General features: G+C 34.0%; 4 protein-coding genes across 4 annotated transcripts; 1 reads left to right on the forward strand and 3 right to left on the reverse strand.

Moving 5' to 3' along the window:
* Nucleotides 1-8,075: 8,075 nt before the first annotated feature.
* Nucleotides 8,076-9,645, reverse strand: LOC105626315 (mitochondrial fission process protein 1). Its single transcript, XM_012207615.1, has 4 exons — nt 9,588-9,645; nt 9,270-9,397; nt 8,897-9,193; nt 8,076-8,120 (listed from the first exon to the last, which is right to left on the reverse strand). Exons 1-4 carry the CDS (start codon nt 9,643-9,645, stop codon nt 8,076-8,078), a joined length of 528 nt encoding a protein of 175 aa, XP_012063005.1.
* Nucleotides 9,646-10,650: 1,005 nt separating this feature from the next.
* Nucleotides 10,651-12,376, forward strand: LOC105626316 (N-acetylglucosaminyl-phosphatidylinositol de-N-acetylase). Its single transcript, XM_012207617.1, has 5 exons — nt 10,651-10,966; nt 11,098-11,179; nt 11,764-11,960; nt 12,032-12,162; nt 12,236-12,376. Exons 1-5 carry the CDS (start codon nt 10,651-10,653, stop codon nt 12,374-12,376), a joined length of 867 nt encoding a protein of 288 aa, XP_012063007.1.
* A 2,854-nt stretch (nt 12,377-15,230) lies between these two features.
* Nucleotides 15,231-17,129, reverse strand: LOC105626317 (proteolipid protein DM beta). Its single transcript, XM_012207618.1, has 5 exons — nt 16,997-17,129; nt 16,272-16,408; nt 16,012-16,194; nt 15,777-15,927; nt 15,231-15,544 (listed from the first exon to the last, which is right to left on the reverse strand). The coding sequence occupies exons 1-5, from the start codon at nt 17,127-17,129 to the stop codon at nt 15,231-15,233; spliced, it is 918 nt and encodes a 305-aa protein (XP_012063008.1).
* A 2,166-nt stretch (nt 17,130-19,295) lies between these two features.
* LOC105626318 (serine/threonine-protein kinase PLK4) lies at nt 19,296-23,048 on the reverse strand. Its single transcript, XM_012207619.1, has 11 exons — nt 22,956-23,048; nt 22,771-22,866; nt 22,193-22,406; nt 22,002-22,114; nt 21,833-21,925; nt 21,485-21,766; nt 20,697-21,224; nt 20,247-20,552; nt 19,863-20,138; nt 19,615-19,794; nt 19,296-19,469 (listed from the first exon to the last, which is right to left on the reverse strand). The coding sequence occupies exons 1-11, from the start codon at nt 23,046-23,048 to the stop codon at nt 19,296-19,298; spliced, it is 2,355 nt and encodes a 784-aa protein (XP_012063009.1).
* Nucleotides 23,049-23,518: the final 470 nt, after the last annotated feature.

The raw sequence follows: 23,518 nt of genomic DNA on the forward strand, positions 1-23,518 counted from the left end.
ACCTTTTCGTCGCCCGCCGAAGTGTGTTCCTCCTCCTCCTCCTCCTCCTCTTCCTCCTCTTCCTCCTCCTCCTTCTCCTTTTCCTCCTCAAGCACCTCTTCCTACCCCGCTCTTCGCTTGCTGCACCATCGCTTCCACCTTGCCGTTCTATCTGTTCTTCTGCATCTACGTACCTCTCCACCTTTCTTTCTAGATACCGTTCATTGTCTTCTTCCTGCATTATCTTTTCATATACATACATGAACATCTACGGCTAATTCTTTTCTTTTATTTTCTATCGCTGATGATTCTCTTCCTCTGTTTTCTGTATCTATTCTATCAGTCTATCTATATCGCTTTTTTTTGGTCTACCTTTCTCCTTTCAACACGATATCATCTTTTTCTTTATGAATGGAACGAGTACATGTTTGCTTGTTGTTCTTGATGACTCGACGTGGTGTATCATATTTTCATCCTTCTGTCTTTTGCATCAACCCTGTTAATTTCTTTTGTCTTTTTTTCTCTTTCTTCTACGTTCCTACTGCAGCCTTTACTTCTTCCTTTTATCAATCCGTCATCCTTTCTTCCTCTCTTTCCAGTCACTTCTTTATTCTCCTCTGCCTGTCGATCGTACCTGTTCTTTCATACATCGCTTTACTCCTGCTTCCTTCTTCGTCGTCCGCACTATCCTCCTTTTCTTGTTCGACCTTCTGCATCTACCCCGTCATCATTTCTTTTTCTTTTCTCTTCGTTTTCTCTTGTCGATCTGCTTCTCTTCTCCAGTTTTCTCCTCTTTCTACTTCATGCTGCGTATCTTTCAATTGTCGTTCTCTCTTCTATACTTCCTCCATCTTGTTCTATATACTCTTTCTTTCATTTCCATCTTCCTAGCTTCTTTTATCCTCTATTTTCATCTTCTTTTATCTCTCTTCATCTTCTTTTATTATGCATCAGGCACTGGTACGTTCGTGAAATACGTTATAGGGTGCGAGTATCTAACCGACACGCGCTCCTTTCTATCGATTAAAGGACTCCACGTGCCATTAACCGAGTGGCCGAATGCTGCTACTGCTGCTGTGACAGTCCCGCTTCACAGATTGAAGTACGAGTGAATGTATTCGTCTCTCAATTAAATACTTCGAAAATGTTTGACAATAAAATAACTCTATGGTTTGTTAAATAGATTAAAATTTATTATTTCCATTGCTGTGAAATAAAAATTTAATCTCAATTCGTAAGATTCAATCATTTATCAAAGACAAATTTTTTATTGATACATTTATTTATTATTCCCCTAATCTTACAAGGAAATTTAATCGTTAAAAAAAGTTTAAAAAATTGTGACAGAATTAAAATTCAGAACACGCAGACGTCGCGAGACACCCGGTACAGAGCTACATCACGAAAGATATTTCACGAATTGGAGATAAAGCGCACATCGTCTTTGCTTCGCCCGCGCATTTCTTCTTCCTAATCAGGATCAGCGGTAGTTTAATGGGCCCTCTATCGTACGATCGTAATTCGCCATAATTAGCCATAAAAAGAAGCAGCTCTATAAATTATATTGTTGCGCCCAGTTAGGCTTATTACGAGGGTCGTGAGCGACGGACTACCGAAAAGTTAATGTGAGATTATCAAGGGTTTCCGTGAAAAATCGCCCGCCGGTTAAAGGTGTCAATTCGTAACGGTGGGAACCAAAACATCGTCACGTTGTTAGTTTTTGTTGGACCGGAAGCTAGCGGCGATGTCGATCGCCAACGATATATAAATGCATCTGCGTGAATGAGTGTGTCGCATCCCTCGGGTAAAAGAGAGTCTGCCGGAATTCAGAACTTAATATCCGTCTTCTTAATATCAGTCGATTTAACTTCGCGGTAACAGCGGGTGGCTGCACTCGGAGATTGTATTATAATTAAAAAAAACTTCACCGAAGGCGGCATTGCGTTTAACTACTTCCTGATTCCCAGGAGAAATATAGTAGAGCAGGTTGCAGTAATATCGTAATAACAAACATATAAAAAAAAACACAGAAAATATTACATTATGCGACATTACCGCGACTTTGCAGCAATGTACGTACATCACGTTATCCTTGCAAATACACTGTTTCAGCAGTACTGCCGTTACGCAAGTAGATACTTCAACATCGCTGTACATTGATTGGAAACGTCGCTCGGATGCCTCCGATGCCTCGGATTCATCATCTGTCCTTGTTTAACATTTATTGTTCAACATTCCGAACGCAGCCATTAATTACGATCTTACAACAAAATATTTCTACGATTTTTCTGGACCGCGATTAGGGATGAAACTTTGTTGCAAATCGTGCGTCGTATTAAATAAATGGATATTACAATGAACAAATGATAATTGTAATCTAATAGAAAGAAAGCGGGAAGAACAATGAAGAGAAAAAGAAAACGGTGTAGGTGCGTTTTCGACCATTCGTGGCCGCTCTAAGACGCGGCTGTAAGCGACTATTTATTGCAGGGATTATCATGGGCTTCTGTCCATTCGAGACAATATTTACGGTCCGACCGTGTTCGCGAGCGTACGAACGAACGACTTCATTGCAATTGCGCGCCTGGAGGGTATTTATGGTAAGGGCTGCGTTATTAGTGCGGCTAAAACTTTACTGGCCGGAGCTGGCCGCCTCATTTACGGCCGTGCGGCGCCCGTAATCGCATAGTTAGAATTATATGATTACGAGCCGGCGTGGTGTGCGTTATCGTCGATAGCCATTGAAATTCTTCAAGCGCCCGCGTAATTCCGCGCGAGCGAGAGGGAGGAGGGCGTAAATGAAAGGGAGAGAAGAAGGATAGAGAGGGAAGAGGCAAAGTTAATTATTAATTATCGAACACGCGACGTGTCATTAGGAGCCCAGCAAGTAGCTCGACCGCATGCGCTTAAGAATCCTGCTGTATTAGGTCTTAAGATAGTTCGTAGTTCCGTTTCAAAAACAGAAATATGTTCGAAGAATAGAGAAGTTCCTTTACTAATATTGACAAAATAAAAAATATGTGCATGTATGAATAAATAATAGAAAAACAATTGCGCGCAAAGCAAAACTGTTTTTAAATAATTTTAAAATTAAATAGAATTAACCTTTTTAATACAGGCAATGATTTTACGATTCTTTACTACACATGATGGGTCGTTCATGTCGAGAATTAATTTTCACTTTTGTAGGTATACAAAAATTAAATTAAGTGATTTTTATTATATATTTTAACATCTTTAAATAATATTTGTAAAGTTGTGTAGTAAAAATAATTAGAACGGATAGAGATCATTATTTAGCCGGATATTCTTAATATTTCAAAGGAAAAAAATGTGTATGACACGAATGACTCAATCGTGGGTACTAAGAGTTAAAATTAATAATTTTAAAATTATATAAAATTAAATTTTAAAATAAATTTATTATTGTTCTTAAAGGGTAACTTCTTGTGAAGTTAATTTAAAATAAATTTAACAGTTTAACTTGAGTTCATCCCAATAATATAACAAGATAAATATTTCAAAAGTCTTAAAATAAATTAACGATCTTTTAAAGAATCTAATTTTTTATAATAAATTTGAAACAAATTTAACAACATAACTTAATTATTTGGCTAATATAACAAGAATAATAAATGTTTCAAGAGTATTACATGCAAGAATTACGAAAAATTTATTGGCAGTTAGCGGATTTTTAATTCGCGTGATCGCAAGTTCATTCTAATTTTACTTTTCTTATGAAAAATTACATTTTACTTTTCTTAAAAAAGAACATCGATATTAATTTCTCTATTAAAATAAAAAATAAACATTTAAATAAATTCTATAACGAGAATTATGTATGTATATCACATACTTATTTCTATTGTCTCTTCAATTATCGAACATTAATAAGAAATCTTGTCAAAGTAATAAATAAAATTTCTTAAATTTAAATAAAGAGAATTAAATAAAATTTAAATAAAAAAATTAATCTTACGGTCAGAAAACGTTTTCAAATAAAAGCATTTAACATATAATTATATAATTTTTAAATTTCTTATCTCTGAAATGCACTAATATAAACTCACATAGTTTAAACTATGAAGAAACGATCGTTTAACATAAATTTCCCTATAATCAATCGCATGTGAAACCCGCTGCTCATGTCGTTTTTACTCAAAGACTTTTTTTCAACATATCGCAAAGATAAATGAAGCGATTAATCTCAGTAATGAATAATAAATGAAGTTACCAATCACTCACCATTTGCCACTGCTTTGTTGTCGTCTGATGCCTTTTCGAGATATTCCTCCTCCTCTCACGTCCTTCCGTTGTCGTTCCTTCATAGGAATCGTAGAACATTGACACTGAACATTCGTGAAAATGCGATTAAAACGATGACCGATACTCACGGAGCATTAATAGAAACGTTTCATATTACATCACAACGGGAGAGTACATATAAAAAAAACATGAACGTGTGATTCGAAACACTCGCGACATATCTTCTAAATTGATGTGAATTTAAGGGATCGCAGTAGAGAATTTGAAACTCGCACGGCCAACTTTACACCAACTTTTTTTTTAGGAAACACAGTCGACATGTCATTCTATTTTTGTTACTCATTAACTGTCAAGAAGGATAGACGTTTGCGTCAACTGTGTTTTCTAAAAAGAAAACAGCCTCCATCTACTGCAACCAACAGTATCTTCGTTGTTAAACGTCGCTGCATTTCTTTGAAAAATAGATGTTACAGACTTATATAGATGTTTCAGGACGATTATCATAGTTGCAATAAATATACGACTTGCGATCGCAGCCAATTAATATGCTTGAAAAATTTGTCATACGACAAATGTATTCTTTTTTATTTCACGCTAAAGAATGAAATTTCACTCTTAAAGATTGAAAATTCTTTTTTAAGAATGACAGAATTTTCACTTTAGAGTAAAATTTCAAAGAATAAAAAGAATAAATTAGATTTTGTAATCAACGAGTGTCAACATGCGGAACTAATCGTATTGTATTTTCGGATACAATGCATCGCGACATCGTCCAATCTTGGAGTTGATCTCTTCCGCACTGACGGTATTTATCTGATTGAAAAATTCAAGAGCGACGTCAGCAACTCTACTATCATATGACACGACGCGATCAATTTGATGTATCTAATTGAGACAAGCCGGTCAATTCGAAAAATATACGATCGATATTCAATATCGTACATCTTTAACGCGCAAAATCAGTGAGATAAGAGTATTATTAATAAATCTCGATACACCGTATAGCTTCTCGTTACTTTTCATTCCAATTCGTGTATTATTCCACGCTTTCGGAAATAATAAAAAAGAAATTACGACCAAAACAACTTTCGAGCGGAACGTTCGAGCTTCGAGCTATATCAGAGTCGAAGCGTTAAAAAAGCAATTAAATGTTGCGATGAGACGGTAATGCACGACTCTCCATTCAAACCGAGAGTCTCCCATTCCCTTCATTCTTCCTTTCGATTCTCATTCCAAGTGGATAAAATTGCGCGGTAATACCTGCTTCGAAAAGAATTTCGATACGACGCAACGAGTCGACAGCGATGGATCATCTAACCGACAATCTCTAATCATGTATCGGATGTAATGGAAAACGATCACGTTTCACGTTTATAGCGTCCGCAGTTTGTAATCAGAAAAATAATGCGACACGCAGAGCGACACGCGCCGTTGCCGACCTGCTCAAAGGTTCGCTTCAGTTCGCGTTCAAATGGTAGCACAGTGATCTTGCGTAGGCAATTACGCACAACGCTCTACATTGTAACAATTTTCGTGCGAGCGAAAACAAATACCCAGCCGTACGTTGCGTATATACGTCAATCTTGAATTCGTAGAAATCGTAATAATGCGACGCGTGCAGCGATATCACACATATCTAATAGAAAAGATCTGATATTTCGAAATCAGTTTAAATGCCGATACTCGAGTGAGCGGACAGTGGCGCGTATCATTGGCATGTATTGTTCTTTGAACTGTAATCGTGACAGGTACCAGCAAACGCGAAATACGATCATTCTCTATTATATTTGTTACGATTGGTGATTTTATTCCTCGTTGTTACAACGAAATTTCATCATCGATTCGTTATATCGATGCATCAAGGATATTCACTGAAGCTGATATTATCGTAAATTATTCATTCGCAATGAGAAATGAAAAGAATAGAGAAGGTATATTACTATTTTATCAATATTTAATTGTTTTATTGATGTTTTAAATGATATTTAATTGTTTCGATATTTAAGATAATATTTAATTAAATGAGCTAATGAAAAGATATCCATATTCGGTCAAAGCGAGTCTTAGTTTCTAATAATATATTATGTAAATTTTTACAATTTTCCAATCCAAACAAACTGATTATTTATCAGTTTAAAAACACACAGTTTTAAATTAAAACTGAAGTACGCAATATTACACATTAAATTGACAAGCAATTTAATATTATTGATGCTAATAAATAAATAAATAAATAAATAAATAAGTTTGTATAAATAAGTTTGTATAAAATAAATTGACAAGTTATTAGCACGAATAATATTAAATTGCTTGTTAATTTAATTTATATTATGTACTCCAGCTTTTTTTTCAGTTAAGAGTTAAAACAGTTTTAGGCTGATATTTGTCGTATAACAAATGTAATATCAGCCTAAAACTGTTTTAATCCTAGCTATACATATTGGAATCTCAGAAACCTCAATGTAATTTGCTGAATTGAGATTTTTTTCATGTTTCTGAACTTTTCTTTTTTTCTTTAAATCTATAGATTTATATATCTCGAAGTCCCTTAAATTTATTGATTTTTTACACATTATGAACTTATTCCTTCAATCAATTCTCTATTGATTGAAAAAAAAAATTGAAATACGTCTATTTTTACGGAAGTTACCGTAACAAATATGGATGGGATCTCAAGGACTCGAGTGTATATCAAGAGTAGAAAAAAGAGTGCGTATAACTAAAGTTAAGACCGACAAATGGCGCGTAATTTGATAAAATTGACAATTGTAAAAATTACACAATACTATTAAGCACTAAAAAACCACTTTAACCGAAAATGGCTTTCTTCACTCATTTGGTTTAAATCTCTCGGTCCATTTTCACTTAATATTCTTCAATATTTAATTGTTTACGCTTTATTGGTTCGATTCAAATATATTTTGCATATTGAATATTTCGCCAATTTTATTGTAATTTTTTCATTATTTACTATATCAACTATCTGTATAAAACAAAAACCAAGTACGTTAATTATTTAAATAGAATTACTTAAACAATATTATAAAATAATATAACAAAAATGACATATGTTTCAAGAATGACACGTCATCAAAAACGTTATATAAATTTATGAAAAATTTACTAATTTTAATTTCCATAATGATGAATTATATTCGATTCTTTCTTCAAAAAGATAGTCATTGGAAAAACAAGAATCCAAAAGAACTCCAAAGAATTATGCGTACATTTGAAACTGTCCTACAAAAGAAATTAAAAAATGATCTTAAAAAATGATCTTAAAACATTGCTAAAATGTCATTGACACGAAATATAAAGGAAGATACAAAAGAATCTAAAGAATCTTCAATTCTCTGTCGATTCTGCATGTTAGAAATTCAATTTCGCGAAATGGATACGTGTCAATGTATCTTGCGTCATTTATTTTTTGCGGAAAATTCTTGGCGTTATCTACAATCGTAAATTACTCTAGGGAAAACACTTAGTCGGTGCCATTGATGTCTTAATACGGAACTCGCTCTAATCGCTGTTAAAAAATGTATATCGATTACAATCGCATTTATCGTGAGCGTGGACCTCAGATTTAGCCACGATAGCGAGGGAAATTGTGTAGTACGAGCAGATAATAATCTCGTAATCGGCGCTGCTTGCGTATAATTATGACGCCGCTATGATGTGGTATTATTTTTTGCATGATACATTTTCATGAAACGGGTGTTACCCTACATCGCGCCATTATTAACCGCCGTGGAAGCCGCGTAGAACCTTTCGCCATGCATAACTTGCGAAACCATTTCTTCACTTCGCGGAACCTTGACTAAATATTCCTCTTATATCATGACGATAAATTTCTTTCGTGTCGACACGTTGCTTCCTTTGTAAATTATTTTTAACGAATGATTATTTTGAATTTTCCATTTGATACAATAACGAAAGAAAAATAAAGAAAATAATCAATATATTGTAAAAAATACTAATGATGCATTAAAGCGAAAATAATCATATAGGTTTAGGTATATGACGATTACGAGAATAGGGAATGTTAAATCAGTAACTTTATTCAATAATTTAACAATTGTGGCATGAAAGCCAGCTAAAAATCTTAATGCACATATATGAATAATACAGCTATATAATATAATAACTATATAATGTAGCTGTATAATATGTACATTATAACAAAAATATTTAATATTATTGCAATTAGCAGTAAGATATTCTAAGTGCACTGTGTTGTACTATCTCAGAATATATTTGGCAGTAATACTGTACTGTTTCTAAACTAAGAAAGGTCGTTTCTCTGACATGATTCAATAGATGTCAAATTTAGTTTAACTTCTTTTAAATTTCATATCTTATAAGTATTCCTTATCTCGTATATTATAAAGAATTTTAATTTATATTTTGATGTGATTTTAAAAAAACTTTCAGGTACCAATTTGATCATCGTTATCCTTAGACAATAAAGATCATAAAAAATATGATTATTATTCTTTCACCATATTAATATAAGGTCTTTTAATTATTTTACGTAAAAATGGAATAAATTCTGTAATATATTTATTAATATATTGTAACTTGCTTGTAAGCACGACCTCTCTTGTTACTATAATTAACGAATATATTCATATTGTTATTCATGTTTTATATCACATAGAAGCCCTTTTGGATGATATCCTGTCCATTTTCTATAAGTAACATCCATTGCTCCCTCCACAGCATGATCAATAGGATGTATTATGAAAGGAATAGATACCAAACCAATAAGCGTAGAGATCCAAGGCGTCTTCCAAACTACTCTTATACTTTTTCTTTGTGCGAACTGAACTGCCGCGCAAATTCTATTTATAGTGAAACCAGGAACTATCACTGATGCGAATGCCTGCCATAGCAAAGTATCTGATGTGGATAATAGAACATTTTTGATTTTTTGTGGAGTAGCATCCTCCTATAATAATCAATTAAAGTCGTTAAGTGATCCATAATTATTTCTGTTCCATTAAATTAAAATTTTCTTGCAATACTTGGTAAACTTTTGCACCCTTGTGTATAGTATCTGCGAGAACATATCCACTCGATAATACATAACTGGACCATACAATAGACTTAGGCACGAGACTTCTAAATGCTTCTCCAACTTCATTTGCATAACCTAGAAAAAAATCTTGTTAGTATATATATATATATATATATAAATTTTTTTAAATACTGATATACTATCTGACTACCAACTTTTTTTCAAAACAATAATTTGGCATTGTTTGGCAAAATTGCGAAATATAAAATAAAGGAAAGATGACAGAAAACTTCAATAATAGCATTCGACGATCTCTTGTCATTACCTAAATATCTTACATACGTGTCTCGATACAAGTCTATCTGTTCTTGATCATTCTTCATCCTGGAATTTTCGATTTTCTGACTACCTTTCGCGCAATAACATAACCTGTGACAAACACTTCGTGACGTACTAAAGAAGTCAGTATTAAAAGAATATTCAGCATAGATATCTGCCGTCTATAAAATCTTTTCTGTATTCCTATTCTTATCTGAGTATTTAAAAACTCTTAAAAATAATTATTTGTATGTCAAAGGAAAAATTGGAGTAGAAATTAGAAATACAAAACAAATTGCAAACAAAGCTGACTGCTAAGTGCTGACAGCTGAATGTAGCTTTAGGAGATTTCGAGAAATCGAAACTCGCGCGCGCGCACTCGAAGTTCGATATATTGCTACCGATTTTTTACTATTGATTTTTCGAAACTTTTACTTTATATTAATTATTTTTTTATTAAATTACTCTAATTTTTGCGCAAAGTTTGAGAGAATCATTAAGCAAGTCAATTAATATTAGTTACCTTAATTCTAATTATAACATGACGTTAATATCAATTACAATTATCTAATTTAAAAAAATAATCACTTATTCCCTCCCCTTTCCCCCGATGCGCTATGTATATTATACATTTAGAATTACTAATTCGCGTTTATAAATAATTAACGAGATTGACAATTAATTATATGTATTATATATAAAAATAATTATCTCACTTATCTCGAGTTAACATATTAGAAATATATTAACATGCTTTATATTTCGTATTCTATCATTTTGATTCTATTTCTCTACCCTTTATCTTAAATATCTCTCTAAATTCTTCCTAATTTCTCCTTACTCCTCGTGTCGTCCATAAAATATCAAAAACGGCGACTGCTCCGCTTGACTGGCGTGACCTAACCTCAAATTCAACTATACTCTGACTACTCCACACCGCAGTGACGATTGACGTGACGAGAACATTCATTACGTTCATTACGTTCTCGCTCGTGAACGATAATTCGCATTATGGTACCGCGATAGCCCGCGAACGTTACGCGTGTTGTGCACGTGGATATCATCCCTGGATGATGGCCAACCTGGAGTACGTGCGGTTGTATTTTAGTCTACAGCTCAACGAGGCGATCTGCTGGTGGTGTTATTACATCCGCGAGATTTCATGGCAGCTGTTGATCGCTTTGCTAGCATATCTTTGTGTCTGTGTCTTCCTTTATGCAATCCTGAAGCGGGTGGGTCATACTGCCTGGCAACTACCAGGTCCACCTGCCAGGCTTCTTCTAGTCACCGCTCATCCAGATGACGAGGTGATGTTCTTTGGACCACTAGTCTACTGGCTAACCCGCTCCAAAGCCAGCGAGATCTACTTGCTGTGCTTATCCATGGGTACATGTCACACTGATGGGCCTCTGTTGTCCAGGATCGTGAGTAACGATCCGGATTAACTGAACAGGAATAAACCAGGCTAGACATCACACAAACGCTGTGTCTATTGATGTTTACTAGTATGCTTGCAGGTGGGGACAGAAGGAGGATAGACGAGCTATGGGAATGTACTAAGGTGTTGGGAATTCCAGAAGCCAATGTGACGATTATTATGTGAGTGTGTCTTGGGAAATGTCACTTGCAAACATTCAGACTCAGTTCCACTTCGTATCTTTTCTAATTATAAGAAAGATAAAGAGTAAATTAAATTCAAATTAAAGTTAATCTTACATGGGTGAAACTAGGCCATACATGTATTCCAATTTAACTCGGTATTGCTAAGACAGAGTATAACAAATCCCAAATACCATAAATAAAACATTTGTCACAATTATTCTATCATTACAATAAAAATATTTTTTAATAATTTTTCCAAGAACCAAACTTAGTATGAAATATTCTAAAAATTTTACACATGCACACACACACACACACACATACACACACGCGCGCGCGCGCATTGAGTTGAGTTCTTAAATTAGCTTTGCTTTAATAAATTTCATTTAAGTAACACCGGCTTATATTTTTGTTTCAAAGATTATCATAGAGAGAATCACTTAATTCTAACGGTCCATTTAACTAGGTGTGCTTATCTAATTTTTACAAAGTGTAAAAACTGGATTATTTCATTTAAGTGTGCAATGATGATATAATAAAATAATTATCTACTATATATAGTTGGATAAATGAATGTGCAGGAGTGGCGAGCTGCCAGATGATCAAGGCGTACAGTGGCCAACAGACACAGTTGCAGAGAGCATCTTGCAATACATAGAAATGTATAAAATCAATGCCGTCGTGACATTCGATAAATACGGAGTGAGCCGACATAAGAATCATATCTCCTTATATTTTGCGATCGCTGCATTATGCATAGAGAAAAAAGTACCTCCTTGTCAGTATCGTTCATATAATTGACATACAAATATAGCAGGCTTGTATAATATAAATCTGATCATGTTGCAGATTGCAAGTTGTACGTGTTAGAGTCCGTTAATATAATCAGGAAGTACATTCAAATCTTAGATTTGCCCGTCAGTCTACTTTCAGCCTCATATTGGTATCTAGTAACATACGAACAAAAGCGAACAATCAAAGTAAATCAGAACATTCTGTTTAATTAATCACTTCACACAAATTTCTTTCTTAACGTTTTTTTTCTTCTTGCAGAGTGCCATGGCTGCACACAAGTCTCAGTACGTCTGGTTTCGAAAATTGTACATGATCTTTTCGCGGTACACATTCATCAACACTCTCCAAGAAGTTAGTGCCCTTGATCTGGAGCTGGATCTCCAGTTCGACGAGGACTGAACATTACGCGACGAACGAAGAATTGTACAAAATAATTAACGATCATTGTGTATATACTTTGTCTACTATATTAAATTACATAAAAACTGCATACCAAAGCAAAAACTAACTATTAATTAATACGAAAACTTTGAAATATATGCAGAGACATATTTTATAAGAAGGAAATATTTTTTTATTCATTAATAGAATATACATTGTAGTTATTTTCGAACAAGAATACGGCACGTTTTACAACTTTTAGCTCAAATCAAATCTCTTTCATTAATAGAAAATATACATACTGCGTGCCATTTTATTTTCTATTGTATATACAACCTTTTGCAGCTGCATATAAATTCAAATTACCATTTGATATGTGTATAACTTTACTCATCAGATGTGTATAATAAAGAAATTTAGAATTATTATATATAAAAGATCGTATTCTAATTTAAGTTGCGGGTTGCGCAAGATTTTTCGCCCGGTAATCACATTATGGAAAATTAGCAGTCATTGTCAAATTATTTGAGCAAGTAATAATATATGTGGCGTGTCCATCTCGCGATTGTATGTATATTTTTTTATTTGTGCCTCAACATGTTTAATAATTCTTAGATTTTTGTTCAGAGCAAAAATTCATTTCTTATTTTGGCACAAGTAACGTGCATAAAAGAATTTGTAACTTTCATTTCTTTTTCTAAAAGTTTATAGCGGAATTCTTTTACTATTCAGAAAAATATTGCTCTTTTCACAAATCGATGTTATACATATACGCAAATAAGTAAGAGAGAGACTCTACGGATATATAGATATATTCTTTCATATGCACGGATGTTGTTACGTTTTCTGTAACATTTAATGGAAATATACATTTTGTAACATTTTCCATAGAAAGCTGTTTAATGAAATATGAGCTTTGTTCTGTATAACACAAACGACATGAATATTTCATAACAAGTATGCTAGGAAGATATTCAGTGAAAATGTGATAAATAATAACATTTTAACAATTACGATATATACGGTCGTTGTTTGATCTTTTTTTATGTACTAGCTAATATATATGTATAGTTGTCTCTTTTATTACCTTATTCTGATTTTCCCAGCGTGCTTTAAGGTGGTTCTTTAGTAAAGTGTCGAAAATTTGGGATGCTTCACCAGTGGATGACCCACCCAAAATTACAAATATCTGCATAATTTGAAAAAAATATTAAAACTACGTGTATATTTTAATGAAATAATATGAAATAGAACATACAAAATAAATCAAGCACTGCATCTTCATCAAACGAAAACAAGATGAGATTATGTTTATTTTTCGAAGTTAAATTTATATACAAGTTTATACACGTAAATATCTTTCCAGTTATTGACTTATTACTTTTTGATGACTATTAAAATCGTTTTTAAACTGTTATAATCTCATTTTTGAGAAAAGTCTATGGTAAGATTTGTGTGGTTAATCAAAGAAGCGTCTTGCTCTTGCTCTTACCAATTCCCCTGTATGGATTTCTGATCCCATGCAAGAGGTCACAATATCATGCGTATCAGTAAGCCTTTACAACCTCTTTGGACAGAGACTCGCTTATGTTTTTGAATTCAGTAATAGTGGAATTCTACTCTCAGAGTTTATAAACATTCGAGAACGTATAGTTTAACATATAGTCGAACCCGAACGGCAAACCACGAAAAATCTTATTCAATCATACAGATCGCGAGTCAATCGCATTAAGCGGCGAGCCACCCTGCACTCCAAAGTTTGCGAGCCTTATCTTATTATACGTGAAAGATTATATTTTCTTTTCAACATTTTTTTTCTCTTATTTCATTGTTAACCTACCGTAGAATTTTGCATACATCAATTTCGGTTCTTCAACTTCAATTATACAAAGAAATTAGATTTCTATGATAATTATATTAAAATTATATGATAATTATATGAAAATTATATTTCTATGATAACTCAATTTACTAAAAAACCACCTTAAATATCCATAATGTAACGAAAATATATGCTTAGTAGTCTAGTAGCCATATAAACGTGTGTGTGTGTGTGTGTGTGTGTGTGTGTGTATGTGTGTGTGTATGTGTATGTGTGTGTACATACACACACACACACACACACCCACGCACGCACGCACGCACATACACACACACGCACACACACACACACACACACATATATATATATATAAGAAATCTCTTGCGTAAAAAAAATCTCAATACTGAAGATATAATGATATATATAGTTCGATAATTAGCCCTAATACCGAAAGATCAATAAATGATCTAAAATCGTGAATACTCGCATAATACTATTACGCACAATATAGAGTGTGCGTACATCGAAGTGAAATAAAACAAGTTTTTACTTCCAAGTAAAAAAAATCTTTGTGCGCTGGAATCTTGTACACTTCAAACATGCACAGGATAGATTTCAAATATTTTTCCTATTAATACAAGTTTATGGAATGACATTCGTGAGCCAAAACTCTACAAATGATCTCGATTTTAATCGAGCGATCCGCATTAAAAATGAAAATCTTATGACAAATCGATACATGCTTCAATAAAATAACATTTTTTTTACATTAAAAAAAACGAGTAGATGCGACATACGAGTAGACACTTACATACGACAGTCGTAGATATAATGGACGGCATAAAGTTGGTTCCCGCAAGATCCTCCAATCAGTAGACTACTTTGGCGATAGACACACCGTTATGAGCAGAATACCGAATTTAGGTACATAGAGAAGACGAAGTAGTATCCGGAAGAGATTTCCAATCATAAGGATAACCTACGTAGATATTCAAGTAAATGGTAGGCTCCTTACAAAGGGTTCATGGTGAAGATCTCGCGGGCCGTGTCCTAGAACCTATCTTTACCGCGATGAGAGCCGAGAGTACCCATTCCTGACTGAGGAGAATCTGGATCGGTCGCATCCTGTAGGTACTGCAGTTCCTGCAGCTCCTGGAACTTTTCATGATCTCGTATATGTGCATAATTAGCAGATAAGCACATCAGGTAATGTATCAAGCTTAGAATCACAAGCATGCTCGCCGTGGTCGCCAAGATGAACATCACCTCAGCCTTCTCCACAAAATCCTTACAGAACAGCTTAACTTCTTGGGGTCCACACACTTGCATGTCCTGCACCCGCGTATTATTTGGAAACATAAAACCTGAAATAATATAAATTTGATTGCTCTTTATCAGATTTAAATTTTTACGATAACAAACATTTAACATTTAATATACTATATTCAAATTACTATTATATACCATATAATAGTAATTATAATAAATTGAAATAAAATAACCATTTTTTAAAATAGAAGAAGGAAATACGGATTTAAATACAATATTCTAGTTTCAATCTACTCATATATCAATGTGACACAAGTGAAAACTTACTGAATTGAGTAAAATCAATGCAATCATCAAGAGATTGAACACGTGGATTGCTGCACAAATTCCAGAATATAGTGAATATCAGCGTTGTAATAACCAAGAATGCGAATATCAGAAGCCAAGCTATTTGCAGAATGTAGATGATAGTCATAAACTAAAAAATTAAAGATGTAGCTTGTAGTCAGAAATTTTTTCACTAATATGAAAATAATAAAGATTTTAAACTTTAAATACTTACGACAGCACAGGATATACGTCCACCCACTCGGGATCTCCATGCACGATAGACTTTGTGCCTCGTAGCACCAGTTGCAAGACAACCAACACACAAAATCATGAATCCTAAAGCTGCCATGCATGCTCCGACTGATGCAAACACTAACTGCACCGCTTCCAACCATCCAAGATGCAGGTGAAACACCTAAATAATTTAATAACTTAAAATTTATAGAATCTAAATTATTTTGAAAAAACTTATCAAGTTCTCATGCTTTTTACCTGATCCATCATAAGAGCACATAACGTTGCACCTCTGTACATGGTTCCGCAGAAGATTCCAACTCCCAGACAACACATAATGGTTGCTATAAGAGTCGCATATGGCACTCTGGCCATGCATTCGTTGCACATGTTCCCTAACAAAAAAATTCCTTTACATTTGTCATTTTGTTATGAGAAGCATCATACATCGATTTATAAATTTAATTGAATCATTCACATTAAATTTGATTACAATTAAAATCTAAATACTATAACAATAATGTAACATAATTTTTAATTTAATTTAATTTAATTTAATTTAACATAATGTCACAAATAAATTTTACATAGATATATAATTACTATAAATCGTTGAGATAAATTCCAATTAATAAAATCCATTACAACAAAAAGTAAGATTCAATGTTTATTGCATCTACATTTACAAGTCATGTTCCTATGGATATTTTCCATTTGATGACATAAGTTGACACAAGCGTCGTTCTATCTTTTTTGATATTCAGAGAGATAAAGATAAAACAACACTTATGTTGACTTGTGTCGATTTGTGTTATCAAATGGAAAGCAACCAATGTATAACAGACAACTAAAGACTACTAAAAATCTGCAGTTTACATTATACATAGTATAGATTTTTTTTCAGTATTAATAGTAACAATATATAATGACCTACGTTTGTGCCATTTATTATCACATTTTAATGGCAGTTTTTAAATACTTACTGCAGCTTTGTTCGTTTGAATTTAGACCATGTAAATTACGTTCAGAAAACCTATCCAGGCTAACATTACTCCCAAAATTGCCACGCAGTGGCAGATTTTCTCTAGCTTGATGTAATTCGCGTAATCTCGTCATTTTAATACAATTATAACAGAAACAACAAACGACTTAACAATAACAATGAATGCGTGGTGAAAGCTGGACGTTCAGCCAATGACTAAATTATACTATCGACGATGACTAATCATTTATCTACAGTTCAGTCAGATAACGCGCGACATGTGTCTGAGTATATTCACTAATGACGCCAGTTCATTCACAAACTCGGTAATATAAACGTGTCATTAGCGTGCTAAATTGTCTTGGACGGAAATAATTAGCAATTATAACAACCACTCTATTATTATCGACAACCATGATTCTTTCGCTTGCGTGCGAATATCATCTGTCTCTTAATAAAACTTAACAAGCTTTCTTGGAATTAATTCATGCTCTAAATCTTTACATCACATTATAATTTACATCACATCAAAATTAGCTCAGCGTTCATTAATTAATTTATTATCCAATATAATTAAACCAGAAATAGTTCCAATGTTTACAACCGTATGGCTGTCGTTGTTATGACCCTCACAGTGGGATTCAATACAGATTGTGAACTCTTAAATCAGACTGTGAACATCACAATTGCGTTATAATTTATAACAGAAGAGCGACAGACAGATTTTTGTCAAGATTAGCGTGGACTTACCCATTTTCGTAGTTCGCGTCGCCTGCTTGAGGTTAGTAAAGAGACAGGATGGGCAGCGCCCGTACGCGTCGCGGAATCCGCGATTACAGTAGCCGTTTCTCGTTAATTACCGCAGCGATCACACATCCCACGATCGCAGTAGCGAAGGACATCCCACTCACGGTTGCAATCGCTGAATGCAAAAGAGAAAGAAGGCGGATAAAACTAACGAACTCGATGAATTCTCAAATTCTATTAATTATGTAGTTGTCTGTGTGCGAGATCTTATGCTTACACTCTTACAGGATCTTTTGATCTCCGTTCACAGAACTTTACGATGACAAAATACTATTGCGTTATTCGCTTGTTTACCATCTGTCAGAATCACTCCGGGAGGCGACGCAACGACGGATTACGCGAACCATCTGCGAACGGCTCCACGGATGATCTCTCTTGACGATATTATTAATCTTATCACGTGCGTACGCGTCGGATTTTGGGAATCACGGGGAATGACTTCCACGGGGTATCTCCGGCCAAAGACGGCATCAACATGGCGTCACGGAGCGCGTCCGTTACGTTCCGTATGGTGAATGAGATCGTTGCTCCCGCAGCGTCGAATCGTAGGGCGCGCCGCCGTAGTAAACGCTCATCAAAACCGTCGTTCCCTTCAATGGAGCGAGGTGGGAGTGACGATGACCGACTGTGACCCCGATTCGATCGAGAAGTCGCGATAATAATACGCCGAAGCGACCGAGGATTATATTTTAACAATCCGATATAATTAAATTTCGAAGATGAAAGGATCACAGGAAGATAATGTGGGAAAAAGAGAAACCTGCTGTAATATTTTTACGTGAAAAATGGAAATTATTATATTTTTTATTACATATTCTTTTTTCATTGCTGTTCGGCAAAAAAAACAGCGATCATAATAATGATTTAAGTATATTATCTATTGATAAAACAATAAATATACCTGCACATTTGTCACTTTGAGGAGATACCGGATTTCGCAGAATGCTCTTTTACATAATGCAAATAGTGGAAAAATTCTCAATTTTATTCCACTCTTATAAAAATTATTCTCTTGTCTGATCTATAAAAATAAATATCGACATTAAAAAAATATTATTCTCGTTAATTATTTTTTTTATTTCATTATTTAACGAGTTTTTCTCTTTCCTTTTTTTTCTTATTTTATACAATTGCAATAGTAACTTGAATCAAGCGCGTATCAAAGAATATAATATATATCTTTTTATATCATATTATCATATACTTAGAAAATATTCGTAAAGTCGCAATCAGATTAGAGATTGAGATTAAGATTGGATTGAAATTTAATTAATCAGAAGAAAAAACTAATTGCAAATGAATTTTAATTCATTAATTAGTTAAATTCCAATCCAATTCAATGTCTAGCCTGATCACAATTTCAAAGCTTTATTAACTTTGCATAAACTCTATCTATAAATCTATGCTAATTTATAAATTTAAAGCAAGCTTACAATCTATAGGCAAAGGTAATTTCTCGTACTATACACAATACTTTATACTTTCAAGCAGAGCTACCGAATGCCTTTATGCATTGGCTCTATGAAATACTTGATAATCGTTGGTAATTGTAGAAGCTTCTTTTTGACCGGTATCTCCAAGTTTTGCTGATGATGCCTGTTATATCGTGTAACTGTGCCGTCATTAGTCTCATATATTATGTCACTGTTGTGACTTTGCGGACTTATCTGCAACAAACCCCAATTGATAAAATATAAATATACTCAATCATTAGTCGAATGATTGTCTAATAAACTATCGTTAATAATCTGTCCGGAAAGTTAAATTAATAACTAATTAAAATTAAGAAATTATATTTAGATAGTAAATTACAGTTAAGGCAGATCCGTCCTGATAATCGACCCTAATATTTCCGGATGACAATTTGGTAACAAGGCCAATTCCTGGCACAGCTATCTTCGTATTATGATTAGAGTTACGCACAGAATTCATATTGCGTGACCTAGAAGTTCCTGTTGACATGACGGAACAACTAGCGTCGAACGACGGCATCTGAAAGATATTCAATTTAGCATTAATTTAGCAACGTAAAATAATTAAGCATTTTCTCTGCTACTTACAACAGGAGATTGTGTAGTGTGTGAGATGTTTTCTTTTCCCTGAAGGTAGGGAGAATCACTCAAGGCTGTATTGGGCCGTCGTCCGATTATCACAGGGAAGCAAGAATGTCCAGTGGCTGCCTCCAAAGATGCTAGAGTAGATTCCAATAGCAAACAACGCTGATAACATTCCGAGTAATGCTCATAATAGGTCTCGAGATGCGATGGGAATGCACCCTCAACAAACGTGGCACCATTGTTATTAGTGATCTTCACCACACCGTCTGTCCGGACAACCTGAAATATAAAAATATAAAAACTAAATATAAAATACAAATGTTAAATAACAAAGTTTTCATTTTATCACATATACATAACAGAATGATTAAATCAATAATTGAATACCTTTATGCCATTATAAAAATGCACTTCACAGTCGGGTTGTGGACCATTTTCCATGAATAGGCACTTCGAGCGTTGAGTGTATAGTGTTAATTTTGGGGTTTTTGCCTGAACCAGTTTCACGAAACGAAAGGCATACATATATTTTCGATGATGACACGCTGGTAAATTTTCATACGAATAAATACTATCGGCACCCCGATTAGGCAATGGTGGTGGTTGCGAGTCAATCTCCACAGTCGGGTTTAATTTGTAAAGAACAATTCGCAGACCATCCCCTGATATTCTACACACTTCGTTTATCTTTTCCTATGAATTATATTAGATATTTTTATGTAATTTTCTTGTAATTATCATACATATATATATGCTACTTTTTTTCATGAAAGAATATGATATTTCCATTTATATTCATTACTATTACTACTAGCAAGCTTTGTATTCTTTACGTACCGTGCCATTTCTGCGCTTGATAAATTCAATGCACACTTCTCCATTATCTAGAATGGTGAGTATCGCACTTTTCGTTTTGTGTCTTTTAGGCTCTAGCCTATTGGAATTTAAAGGTGACACTTGTAACTTTGTGCTCTTTTCAGTTCCTTCCGCACTACGGTTTTCCACATTGTTTTCTTTCCTTGGCTTGTGCTTCTCTATCAACCTTGATTTCTCGGATTCATTATAAGCATTGTAATTGCCGTACTGTTCGTTTTGCGAAAATCCTCTACTACGTATCTGAATCAAAGAATCATCTTTCGGGCGATAATTAGCATATCTCATTCCACGATTAGGATTTGATTGCATTTTCGCAATAGGCTCGGATAACGGCTCGCTTCGTACACTAACCATAGGCATCATTGGTAACGTAGACATTCTTTCCTCCGATCGAGATCGCATTTTTGGTCGACCATACGACGAAAGTGTCCTACCGAGGCCGGAGTCCACCATATTAGTAAATGGATTTTTGCTCGTATTATTTCTTTCCTGAATAAACAAAATATAAAAACATGAATGTATTGCAATTATTTATGGACTGGTTAATTTAATGGCATTTTCTTTATTATCAATAGATCTTATTATCAATAGTTCTTTTTGATTAAACTTCTGCATAATTCTTTTCTCTGTCTTTAAAAGATAAAAAAAATAAACCATGCAAAAATTCAGTTAAAAAGAACAAATCTAATGATTAATATATTCACATTGCATTTAATTGCTATATCTTGAGTACCTGTATCCTCACTTACATTATGTAGCTTACTTTTTTCTATACTCATTATAAAGGCATGCTTATGAATATCCCGCAAGCATATCCTGTCTTTCGGATTCTTCTTCAATAATTTATCTATCAAATCCCTTGCATTTTCTGATAGATGAAGTGGCATTACGTAATCAGCCATAACTACTCGGGTCAGAGTACTCTTAATTGCGTCTGTCTCAAACGGTGGCTTGCCTACCAACAAAGTATACAACATACATCCCAAGCTCCACACATCTGCTTCTGGCCCATGTGAAGATCTCGTAGCAACCTAAAAATTTTTCAATGTCACATTCCTGCGAAATATGCAATCTATACAGCGACTTTGAAAAATTACTTCGGGCGAGATATAGTTCGGTGTACCACACATAGTCAAATGCTTTTCATCTGGTTTACTCATCTGTGTGGCCAATCCAAAATCCGCTATTTTCTATGAATATAAAAACTAAATTTAAAAAAAACAAATCTTTTTTTAATAACAAATACTGTTTTTTCTCTACACATACCACTTGCATATCTTTAGTCAAAAGTAAATTGGACAATGACAAATCTCTGTGAAGTATCTGATGGGAATGGAGATAAAGCAAACCCTGTACTACTTGTTTGATTATGTAGGCAGCTAAAACAGTAAAATTTTGTTATAATGGATATAACTTAATATATAATTTATAACGTATTAATTCTTATGTAAATATACCATGTTCTTCAGATAGAGTTTTAGTGCCTTGTGCTTTGAGATAACGTTGAAGTTCTCCATTACGACATAATTCTAAAACTAGATACACGTAATTTGCATTTTCAAAACACGTGTATGCCTCCAAGATAGCTGGATGTTTCAATTTTATATGTATCTCTACTTCTTGTCTAACTCTATCCATCATCCCAGCAATCTGCATCATTTTCTTGTCGATCTAGAAATAAATATAAAGGAGATAGAAGATAAGAAAATATAACAAATATAGATTGCTCATTTTGAAAAGAGAGAAACTTTGCAATAAACTTTGGGTATAATAAGGCTGAATATGGATTTAAGCAAAATGTGATCTCAAAATTTGACATTGAAACGTTTGTCAAGATTTGCCAGAAAGTTGTGAAACTCTCAAAATTTGACATTGATCCAATTTCTTTTACCCAATACTTCAAAACATGCAAAGATCGACAAACAATTTTATGCGTTTCAAAGTATCTTATATTCAAAGTATCTCAGGGCTAGCAACAATGCAACTGGTGTGACAGACATCTCTCAATCCAAGAAGAAACAGATAAGAAAATTACCATTTTGATCGCAACTTCTACGCCGCTGCGGCGACATCTCGCACGGTAGACGCTTCCGTAGCCGCCTTTACCCAATAAATTCAACACTTCATATTCCTATAAAAGAAATACAAATGCATCGGTTCACTTACTCGCGCGTTACCATAGGGCGACGGCGCAAACGGGCACAAATTCAAAAAGCTAACCTCAATGTGCTCGCCGAAGCCGGCTGAGATCGCCGGCATCAGGCAACGCATCGCGCCATGCTCGAATGGTCGCTGTCGATCGTCGATAACCATTGGCACCACAATAATGATACTGTCTCACACAAAATTCACCGGCGACGGCATTCTTGATTGAAATCTCACTCGACAAACCGTAAACACCAAATGTCGCTTGACGCCGCTCGCCATATTGCGCTATATACAATTTGATAATAATTTGTCGGCACTGTCGCCACTGTCGCATCTCGCATATGCGTAATGTGAGACAAAAATGACGGCCTAACACAAATTAAAAGATCCTGCACTAATTATATGGAAAATTGGATCCCGGTGAAATGAGTTGGTTTTCACATATGTTGTAGCTCATTCTACTGAAAAAAATCATGTTACGTTACATAATGAAATCATGTAATTAAAACATGTAAATCATGTAATGAATTGTTCCAAATCAGTTCGTAATTTTTTAAAATGATGTAATTTGAAAAATCACATATTAAATATTAAAAATAATATTAAAAATAATTTCAGCTATCATATAATTTTAT

This window comes from Atta cephalotes, assembly GCF_000143395.1.
Source record: "Atta cephalotes unplaced genomic scaffold scaffold00005, whole genome shotgun sequence".
Classification (NCBI taxonomy): Eukaryota; Metazoa; Arthropoda; class Insecta; order Hymenoptera; family Formicidae; genus Atta; species Atta cephalotes.